We start from the raw sequence: 10,895 nt of genomic DNA, 5'->3' as shown, positions 1-10,895 counted from the left end.
TATACTGCTTGACAAACGATCAAACTACAAACTCTCCCAAAACTAGTAAGGCAGGATTAAGAACTCGTGTACGCATGAGTGGAAGTACCGGTGGAAACATGGCGACTGGCGACGCAAAAGACAGCAAAGAAATTCCACCGGGAACGAAAGTGGTTTGTACCACTTGCTTTGATGAAAAAATTGAAGGAGAAGTTGTGGCTTTCGATTACGGAGCCAAGCTTTTAGTTATTAGTATCCTTTTTGCTTCGATCGCTCGTTTTTTTTTTTGAGGCAACGCGTTGCCGGTAGCAGAGTCTCGTGGTGCGAAGAATTCGCCAAAGGATCGTGAGCTGCGATTTTTACACCATAATCGAAATGTTGAATTTACTAAAACAGGATCTTCAATTTTAGGGATTTTTATATTTTTGGCGGTATCTGTGTTGTTTTTACATGTGGTAAATTAATGCTGTGAATTTGTTTTGCAAACCGTTACAGATTTTATAAACGTCTTCTTTCGATGTAGGAAGTGTAAAATATTTTTCGATGAAGTTCTAATTTAAAAGTGTCATTAATTAAACACATTAGAATTTTTTATCGTTTCCAAATAACAGCGGTCATCGATGATTATCCTACTCGGTAAGGACATTTAACGTTCAATGTACAGTGATTTCTTCTTCCACGGATTTTAATCAAGCGAGGAACCCAAACAGGAAGCGAGGAGGGCAAGAAACGCTCCCGTTTCATTCTTTGAATGGGCTTATCCCATGCAAGATATTTTCTTCTCGCATTTTGTCTGAGGTATGTCGCTGTTTTGAGTAAAGTTAAGTTTATAAGGCTCTTTTGATTCCTTGCTGTTAGATGGCTTCTTCCTAAGAGGATGTCAATGGTGTTGACTATTTAGCTTGAAATTTTTTTGTGTGTGTGGCTGACTTAAAATTGAGCTGATTTTTACGGCAATTGAACAAATGAAACGAGTAAATGGTTTCCTTAGAGAATTCCAATATCTGGAAAAATGTATTTATTTTTTTCATCATCAACCCCTTCTGTACCTTGCAAAGACTGAAACAAGGGGAAGTCATCATGTCTGCCCACTAGGAGAGGTTAAGGTCAATGTGAAAAAACTTAGTGGTTTGCCTCCCACCAAGTGGAGTTCTTAACCTTGTAATGTTTTGTGTGAATTTATTTGTTTACTGATTTGGTTGGCAGCACTAGCCTTTGTGCTATAAACACTACTAAGCTTAATCCATTTCAGAAATGTTTTTAAGTGACTGACAAAAGAAATGCAGGATTGCACTTTGATATGTGATTGGTTCAGAGAACTTGCGCTATCGTCTCATCCAATAAGATCTAAAACTGAGACCAATGGTGACTTGGACACCCATGTTTCCCCTGCTTTTAACAGTTTGTTTGTTTGTTTGTTTTTATTTGCATTGTCATTAGCTGTTTGTGATTTTGACCTTTGCTATGATTGGCTATATGATTACTTTGGTTTTTGTTGTACAATACTTAACCCTTCAACTCCCAGATCACATTTGTAATTCTCCGTACTGCCAACCATAGAATTCTTATAATGTTAGTTCAGAGAATTTAGTATTGAATCAACTAATTGTCTCCAAATTGTTATTTTTCTTTATTCTCATCTCTTATCTGATTGATATTGTATTGATATTGTGATGATATTCACAAAAGCCAAGCGTGGTCTATTATTGTGTATGCATGTACAAACCAAGGTTTTAACTGTAAATTATCCATTTATATGTAAAAGTGACTCTCTATGATCTACACCGATTGATTCATTGTTGCTAGAGGATACGATATTATCATTTAACCTTAACAAGCTGTGTAGAATCTTCCAAGAACCCCAAGAAAAATGTTACAGATATAAGGATGTTGAACTTGGCTCGCATGAAGACGCTGAACGTTTCAGAAGTATCCAACAAACCACCTCCTTCTCTGCCATGTGTAGAACATGACAAAATTGATAAAAAGATTGCATTAGCTCTTGAGCAGAAACGACGAGCAGTAGAGAAAATAGGCATCAATGTAACACCAGGAGCCCAAAAGCTGTTCGACACCATAAACAAAACGTAAGTTTTACAAAGTTCCAGGTTGTGTGTATGTGTGTGGGAAAATTAAGGTTGGTTTCCTGGGCAAATTTTTCAAGTTATATACTCTCTAAAAAGGCTAAATTGATTGATTACAATAAGCTTTTCACTTCCTCCAAATATTTTTGTAAAAAAATTGTTTGGAGAGTTGTTAGAGGTTCATTGCAAAATTATTATTTTGGACAAGTGGCATGGTTGAGTGATGTCGGAGACAAAATGACACAAAGCCATGTAATATGTCAGACTTGATTTAAATACCAATTTTGAGAGTAAGATACACAACTTTTAGGCTTGATGAAATTACAGTTTTATCCTAACAAAGTTTTTTTTTTTAATTTGGACTTTCTGCTTGACAATGTATATCCATAAAAATGAGCATAAATTCAATTTAGTTTTATTTTAATTAAATAAAGAAAGAATATTCCATTTTTTAAGTCAATAAGTTGCAGAAGAATATCAGTGACATCCTTGTCTCTATTTTGAATCACCTTTTAATTTATCACATTTTGATCCATTATTCGATTAGGAGGGGGACATGGAATTACATCAGAACTAGTATTTTAGAACAAACAGTTATGACTGTTTCATTTTAATCAGTTTATTATTTTGCAACACAAGGTGTGATCTTGTGGAGAGACAATACTAAGTAAATGAATCAGGTGGCTAGTATGTCGGCTGATAATGTTGAGATATTGTCCCAGACTGAATGTTTGGCTGAGGAGCAAAGCTTTAAGGGCAAATGTAAAATTTTGAGGACAATTTCTGAGCTAAGGACATTATCAATAGACATATCAGCAAGCCAGGAGGGGTTTGATTATTTCATAACCATTCCATTAATTTTTGTATGGTGCACTGACTGCAAATTTTGGTGAGTGTTTTGTTCTTTCCAAAGCAGCATTTAAGATCAGCTTTTTTATGCCACTACCAAGTTTATTGCAATCAATCATATATTTTTCATCCATGTAAAGTACTAAACACAAAAAAGTGAAACTCTTCAGATGGCTTTTTCTTCTCTTTTTTTCTTCTTATTGATGGCAATAATCTCAGGAAAAATATTATTGTAAACAGGGATGATTGCATGATAACTGTTAGGTGATTTTGTACCCTGTGGTGTAAAGTAGCCAATTGAGTTGCGCAAAAAACAGTAGGAAGGTTGTAATTTCTGATATCCACAATGTTGGCTATACTTCTTTTTATTATTTTTTGGAAAAAGAGAAGAGAATAAGTTTCTTTCTTAAGTGATGTGCCTCTGAATATGTGTGCATTATCACATTGTACGTAGTGTAAGTAGAACAATGTAAGTAGCATAAATATTAATAAATATTAATTGTATCTTAAGAGTACTGTAAGTAAGTAGTGTGATGCAATATACGTAGAGAATCCCATGAAAGGAACCCTAATGTAGTTAATATAAGTATCATGTTGTTAAAAAAAAAAAAAAAAATTTTTTTTGGCTATACTAAGAATGGATACATTCATTCCATAGAATTAATGAAGTCAAGTGGAATGGGAAAAGTATTGTGGTCATGAATGAAGTAACAATTGATCCACCTTACCAGGAGAGTGATTGTCACGGAAATGAAAAATCTCGCGAACACATTATCAAGATTGTAAGTATTCACAACGAATGAGAATTGAGACCACTTACATCTCACTCAAAAAAACCTTTTTGCTGTTTTGTTGCTTAATTGCGCTTTTTTCAGCTTTTTCGCAGTGGAAAAAGGTTTTGCCTGTTTGCAGCTAATCATGTTGATTCTAGCTATATCTCACTCAAAACAACATTTTTTTTATTTTTGCTGCTAAACTACACTCTCTTCAGCTTTATTGCACCAAAAACCTTTTTTTGTGCTTGTTTGCTGTTGTTACGTTGTTTTTTAGCTTTCTTACACTAAACCTGGTTATTTGGCCTGTTTGCATCTAATCACATTGATTCTGTTTGAATTGGTTTGATTTTTGAGGGTTGAGTTGATGTAACATCTTGCCTAGTAAAGGTCTGGGTTCAAGTCCCATCCAGGTCCATGTGATGCGTTCTTGGGCAAGACACTTAATCTCACAGTGCCTCTGTCCACTCAGGAGTATAAAAGGGTACTAGTAGACTGCTTGGGAAATAATGTGAACTGCCAGGGGGTTGCCTACAATGGACTAGAATCTGTTCTGTATTTTTTCCCTGTTCTACAGTGTTATACTGTGGCATATTTTGTGTATTCCAGTGCCCTAATATGAAAAAATGGCGTAATTGTGGAATCACAATAACACCCCACATCTCTAGATTCCACACTGCATTGCTCTAACACTGAGCCACAGACTCATGGCCATTGTAAGGTTGTACTGCTTGTGTTGTATATTTTTTTAAGGAGCTTTCAACTGTCTGTTCCTTCCATTTAGGTCAGAAAGCATAATGAAGAAGAAAGCAACCAGCCTGGATAACAAAAGTAAATCACAAAGCTGCTCAAAAATAATTAAAAAAGGTTTTAAAATGAGGAAGGGATGAAGAGTTTCCTCCACAGTCCCAATGCCAAGGTTGCTTGTTTCTGGTAGCTGGCTAATTGGCACGTATGCAGACAGAACCCAAATGAAGAGGGCGTTGCACATGTAGGGAAAAGCATTAGCAAAAGTGTGGGATGATTCCCTCCATACAGAGCCCAGTAAGGAAACCAGCTCTTGCTGATGTCCACGGTCACCTGGTGTGCTCTTGTGGACGGGAGTAACAGCTACACCAAATGCACCATAAATTTTTTCTTTCCCATAGTCTTGGGGCCTCTTCATATGAGCCTGGCTTAGGCTGGTTCAGTGTCCCACACCTTGCCACAGCAATAAAGTGTGATATCCTCTCTATTGTTTTATGTATGCTAGCCTGTTTCTGGAGATGCAAGGTTCCTTCAGTAAAGTCTCCATTGCCCACATGTAAAACATGCTGCACATTTATACTTCTTTATTCTCTTTTTTTCTGGGGGGGGGGGTTTACTTGCTGGCCATCTGGGCACTGGACTCATATGAAGAGGCCCTTGCTGTATATAGTATTTTACTTCTTGACAGTGTTATCAAGGGTAGCCTCCCTGGTGTTGCTTTTTGAGGTCATTGTCAAGGTGTGGTTGAGTTACTTATATTCAAGGCACCTTTCCCTATATCTTCTTTCTGCATCTACCAAGCAAGTAAATTTTCATTTCTTTGTAGCTTAATCTTTTAGCCTGTAAGAGTGACTTGCATCTAATATCTCGCTAAATGTATACCCCCTGAGGCACACATTTAGGTCACTAGAGTAAAGGAAATGATCACGAATGAAAGAAGCTCTAGTTTTTTGGACAAATTCTCCTTGTCAGCACCTTAGGAAATGTATACAGAACAGTATGGAAGTTATGAATACTGATGTTAGGGTTTGACAAACTGTTCTGTACATTCTACTTAGCTGATTTGCTGTTCCAGTGCAAAACATTTTGTAAATCCAGTGGTAGGAATACTAGCTTGTTTTTATACCAAACTTTCTTAAAACATTCGCAAATTGCTATTCCAATTCAGTGATAGGGACCTAATTAGATTGTTTCCTTAATCAGAGTTTTCACATTTTCCAGCATGAAAGATTTGATTTCAGACCACAAACTTGGAAAAGGGCATCATTTGTATCATAGATTCTAGATGATTGAATGACTGAATGAGTTGTGTCTGTAAATAAAAAAAAATGTGGAAATTTGTTTTTGTGGTGGCTACCTCTTACTACTTGTATCAACCTCTCACCAGTTATCTACCTCATTTTATATAATAAGCTCAGTTATGCACCCATTCTGATTGGTTCTCACTTATGATCTATTGGAGGACAGACGTATAGATGACGTCATTATTGAAACTTTTTTAAATTCTTTATTATTTAAAACAAATAGTTTCCAAGTTGCCATGCATCTGTTTAGTAATAGATCACAGAGGACGTCGAAATGTGGTAAGGATATCAGTGACACACTTGGCTGCGCCTCGTGTGCCACTTTTTTGTTCTTACCACATTTTGACGTCATCTGTGATCTATTACTGAGCAGACGCACGGCAACTTGGAATCTGTTTGTTAAGTAGTCTAAGTAGTCTAACAATGGATAGGTCTCTTACCCAGACCTTCCACGGCCAAGCGGTGAAAGAGATCCTACATTTCTCACTAGGTACGAGGTTAATCTGAAACATCTTGAGACCAGTTGTCGGTTAATACTGAATAACCCTTTCGATGGTTGACTGGGAAAAAATTTCCCTTTTTTACGGTGTACGACTAAATTTGAAGACATTTGAAGACTGGCGGTTAACCACGGCGCAACGAGACCCCTAAATCATGTATCCAGTGCACGTGTTTTACCCAGACATCAGCTCGATCAGCCTTTGTCCACCTCTCAAAAACGCCTACTTACGGAAAAGGTTTCTTCGTCCAAAAAAACTGGCGCTAGCAGAAGAGTTGGAGTAAGGCTTTGTATTGCGCACACCTTTGAATTTAGTACTTCGCTTGGAAGAAAGGAGTCGTGGTTGAAGTTTACAGTCGAAACTGTATTAAGTACATGCCGGTGGCTGGCAGTAAAAATTTACCTAGCCGCTTCTCAGTTCAGTAAATATCCACCATTAGTCACCTCCTCTTCAATGAATAGTTATTAAATATAGGCATTACAAACAAGGTTTTGTTAATAAGTCGAGGAAATTAAGAAAGGGTGTTAAAAAAAGAGATTTTGATGATCCGAGTCGATCTCCGCCATAGAGCATTCACGTCACTCGTCTCAGCCCCAAAAGGGGGCTGTCCTGGTGTACCGGTACACGAGGGAATTCCTATTGTTTTCATAACCATACATGGAGTTATGACGCAGTTCGTTAATGTTTCCTTCTTTTGTGTACCGGTACACGAGGATACAACCCCAAAAGAATGTCTCTGACACATGCTTCTCTGTTTCTTCATTTCCTTCCTCAATCGTCTTCGTCACAAGTGCTTCATAAAATTTCACTTGTTTAATATATCCCTGGTAACCTTTTCGCTGTTATTTTTAAACCTTCCTCCCACTCTTACTCAGTCGTGTGATTCATTTCCAGTCCCTTTCTCCATGCTCTGTTTCTCTACCTTCCTGTTGAAACTATCATCTTTCGTCAAAAGGGAGTCACCAGATGACCCATTTTCAGGATTTTCCTGGGAACCTCCTCCCTGATGATATCCTGAACAGGCCATATGTAGGAAATTAAATTATCAGTAATGAAAATTCTTTAATTCGTAAATTTCATCGTTTTTTTCTTTAGAGAATCATAATTTTTCAATTTAAAACAAAATGTGAAAATGTCTCTCTTGAAAGTGTAAGACTTCAATGAAACTCAAACTGTAATACGGAGGAAAACTTTAGGGATTTAACTTTAAAATCATTGAGAAAATAAGTACTTCTTGGCTTTGTAAGTGTAAAGAGAAAAAAAGAATCGGTGGAGAATAACATTTCACAGTGTTTCCATCAAAAATATATAACTCATCCATCACATTGTTCTCCAGTAAAGCAAATTATAATTTATGTCGATCTCCAGCATAGCACTCTCCTCGTCACTGGATTGATTCTCCAGAGCATACCCTCGGGACGCGCTCCTCTGTTTCTTCATGTTCTTCTTCAGATAATCTTCCTCCTCTGCCAAAAGTGAGTCATCAGACTTCACATTTTTAGGATATCCTTGGGAACTTCTTCGCTGTTTCCTCAGGCCTGCTTCTAACATGTGTTCAGCAGTGTCTGACTCGTCTCCAGTTCCTTTCTCATTGCTTCCCTTTTTCTCCACAGCCCTGTTCAAACCATCATCTCCCTTCAAAAGCGAGTCATCAGATTTCACGTTTTCAGGATATCCTTGGGGGCCTCTTTGCTGTTTCTTTCCCCTCTTTCCAGTCGTGTCAGATTTATATCCAGTTCCTCTCTCCATTTTGCTGAGGGGATCTACATCAGCCAAGTTTTGGTGCTCATATTTTCTGGAAGCATGGAGACAAGAGTGAATGGGGGCGCTTAAAATTATTAAGAACTAGGCAGCTAAGTACGAGGAACTTACAAAGTATCAGCTTCGTCTTGTACATTGTAAGACACTAAAGAATGTGGACACTCACCGAGACAACTTGCGCCGATAGCGCACCAAGACACAGCAAACAACAGCCACAGTGAGCATGCCCAGAAACATCATTACGATCCCACCAACCAATTGAGCAAAACTTCCATGAACAAAGTAAATTAGAGGTGCGCCTCCTGACGGTCTGATATTATGACGATGCCCATGATAATTGTTGTCTGTAAAAAAGCTCTGCATCGTGATTTCATGGGTAAGATTTTGTTATTCATAAGGGGCGCGTGTTTGATGTAAAAATTACATTGTTATTGAAAAATTTTTCATAATAAAGGCGCATATATGGCGAAAAGGTATGGGTTTAACTTACCAAAGGGTCTATTAGTTATTACTGAGGGTTCTCGTGGACATTTAATTTCGTGGCCGTCAAATGATTCCAATCCAGCGGTTTCTCTCAAGTCTTTTAGCATGTGGATAGTCACGTGGTTGCAGTCCAGAGGATTGTGATTGATAAACCTCGGGATAAAAAAATAATAAAAAAGAGAAATAAAAACAAAAACAAGATTGAGCCTTTTAATGTGATTTTTCTCTCAGAAGATAATTCGCCATAAGACGATCGGCCAGAATTAAAGACTCCTTAAATTAGACAGTCATGTTAAAACCTCGGCGCTTTTAAGGTTTGTCTCCACTTACAATTTTTTTAAGTGTGAGTAGGCCTTCACGTCTTTAATGTGGATGTGTTTGATTTTTCCATGAGTCAAATCCCTGCAGAAACAATAAAAAAGACAAAAAATAAAGTAAAAGAGTGATTGTAACAAAATGGGAAAATAAATGGGAATTTAGCGATGTACACTCAACTAGGCGGCTCTTCTTGGTCCAAAGTTTCAAGGTCGAATTGTAATTTTGAAATGTTGGTTTTTGTTTTGTTGGGACCCACCTTGTATCATCAGTTCTTCCCATTTTAAAAAACGATTTTGAAAGGTTGACTCAAATTTCATCAAGCGTACGCAATTTCTGTTCTTTGCAAGAATAATTCAGTTACTATTTTAATTTCCTGTTTCCGTCATTAAACCGTCCTTAAAAACACTACTTACGAGTGAACACTTTTAGATCATCTAAATGCCAACTAAAGTTTGAAAAAGTCGTGTCTAGGAATGTTGATAGTGTAACTTACAGAATTTTGACTTTTGATGCAAAGCTGAACACGGGGAATATTTCCATTCCTCGGCAAATCACGACGGAGAAGTCAACTGTACAGTGACATTGCGACGGACATTCAAGCTCGGCTTGAGTATAAGAGCACAAAACAATCATGATAAGCACAATACTTTGTCTCCTCGAAATCATCTCGAAGCTGTTTTAAAATGCGAACGAAGTTGAACTGAAGAATCTCAAGAGATCATTAGCATTTTGTGACGTCACAATTAATTGCGATGATGTCGCGCGCGCAAAAGTGTTTTGGACATTTAAACCTTTCCTGAAATACATATCCTCGTGTGTGGTTTGATCATGAATTGTCGAGATTGATTAAGACGTGCATTGAAAATTGCTTTGATTGACAAATCATGAACTAACTAACGGCTTTCCCCTCCGCGCGAAAAGGTTGACTGGGTTGGCGTTATAAAATGCCCAATTACAAGTACGCTGAGATCATTTTCGGCTTTTTAATGCGATTCCGATGCTTCCGGAAAGGGAACTGGTAAATTCACGCCTCAAAACTGCCCTTTTGACCATAGAATACATATTCTGTGGCAAGTTTATAGTTTTCTTGAATTGCAGATAGTGTTGGATGACAAAACCTTACATGATGGCCTCGGTGTAATCTTCTTCTAAAACTTCCTTGAAGACTCGATTACTAGCCGTTGCTCGGAAAATGAACCCGTGCGCCGTTCCCCAAGAGACGAAGGTCCCATTTGAGCGAGGCCACCGTAGGTCAGCTCGTGTAGGAGCCAAATCGCCTTTCGAAAAAAAAAAATACAGCAGAAAAATCGCTATCATTGAACGATCGTGTGTTATACGTTTCTACCAGTATATCTCCCAAACTAAAACTTTTCAAAAGGATTTCACATTTCCTCAGCCGTGCCATTTTATAGAAGATTTATTTTAAAAAAAACCTACTTTAAACTACGGTTAAACCGTATGAGGTGACTGCACAGGGAAAACTCATATCTTTTAGAAAGGCTACAAAAAAAATAGCAATGAGGATAATCGGGGGAAAAGACAACTTAAGGAGTACACAGCTAATAGGGACTTTAGGCAAACCACGACAGCGACGGCAACAAGGACGAGGTAAAACAAAATATCTAATGGGCAGAACAATGACTTAGCACGTGCGTTTAAAACTTTGTATATTTCTTAGCCATTCTCTGCATAATAACAACGTGAAATCACCAAAATTTGCGTCGTCTGTGAACGGAGAGCGCGACGGCAAATTACTTTAATTTTCATTTGAAACTCAACGCTGCTGACATACGCTATGCTGAATTGAAGAGTGGCGTCGTAAGAGATGGTAGACACATGCAGCCATTTGCGAAAATCATACCAAAATATGAATTCGTTTTTTAATCGACATCTTCCTCGGCGTTGCCATCGTGACTGCTTATGGTCCCTAATGAGAAAGAAGCTCGGACTATCAACTCTATTCACGTGAGGTGTTATATGTGTCTGCAGTTAGTTTATTGAGTTTTTAACAACTATAACTGTCCCAGGAAACTGTAAAGATATTTTTTAGTAAGATCCGAACAAGAGAATATTAACTGAACACTCCGTGCTGGTAGG

General features: G+C 37.7%; 1 protein-coding gene and 1 pseudogene across 1 annotated transcript; one reads left to right on the top strand and one right to left on the bottom strand.

Annotated features, from left to right (window-relative positions):
- Nucleotides 1–71: 71 nt before the first annotated feature.
- Nucleotides 72–4,917, top strand: LOC131786085 (protein LSM12). The gene is made up of 4 exons (XM_059103076.2): nucleotides 72–231; nucleotides 1,826–2,066; nucleotides 3,571–3,694; nucleotides 4,470–4,917. Exons 1-4 carry the CDS (start codon nucleotides 75–77, stop codon nucleotides 4,509–4,511), a joined length of 564 nt encoding a protein of 187 aa, XP_058959059.1. The 5' UTR covers nucleotides 72–74; the 3' UTR covers nucleotides 4,512–4,917.
- Nucleotides 4,918–7,581: 2,664 nt separating this feature from the next.
- LOC131785922 (uncharacterized) lies at nucleotides 7,582–9,077 on the bottom strand (annotated as a pseudogene).
- Between the last annotated feature and the right edge of the window lie 1,818 nt (nucleotides 9,078–10,895).

This window comes from Pocillopora verrucosa, chromosome 10 (genome assembly GCF_036669915.1).
Source record: "Pocillopora verrucosa isolate sample1 chromosome 10, ASM3666991v2, whole genome shotgun sequence".
NCBI classification, from domain to species: Eukaryota; Metazoa; Cnidaria; class Anthozoa; order Scleractinia; family Pocilloporidae; genus Pocillopora; species Pocillopora verrucosa.
This window is presented reverse-complemented; position numbering and strand designations above follow the sequence as displayed.

Coding starts and splice junctions, on each gene's coding strand:
- LOC131786085 (XM_059103076.2), top strand. CDS start 75: ATGAGTGGAAGTACCGGTGGAAACATGGCGACTGGCGACGCAAAAGAC. Junction 2,067..3,570: donor TTCGACACCATAAACAAAAC/GTAAGTTTTACA, acceptor TTCATTCCATAG/AATTAATGAAGTCAAGTGGA. Junction 3,695..4,469: donor GCGAACACATTATCAAGATT/GTAAGTATTCAC, acceptor CCTTCCATTTAG/GTCAGAAAGCATAATGAAGA.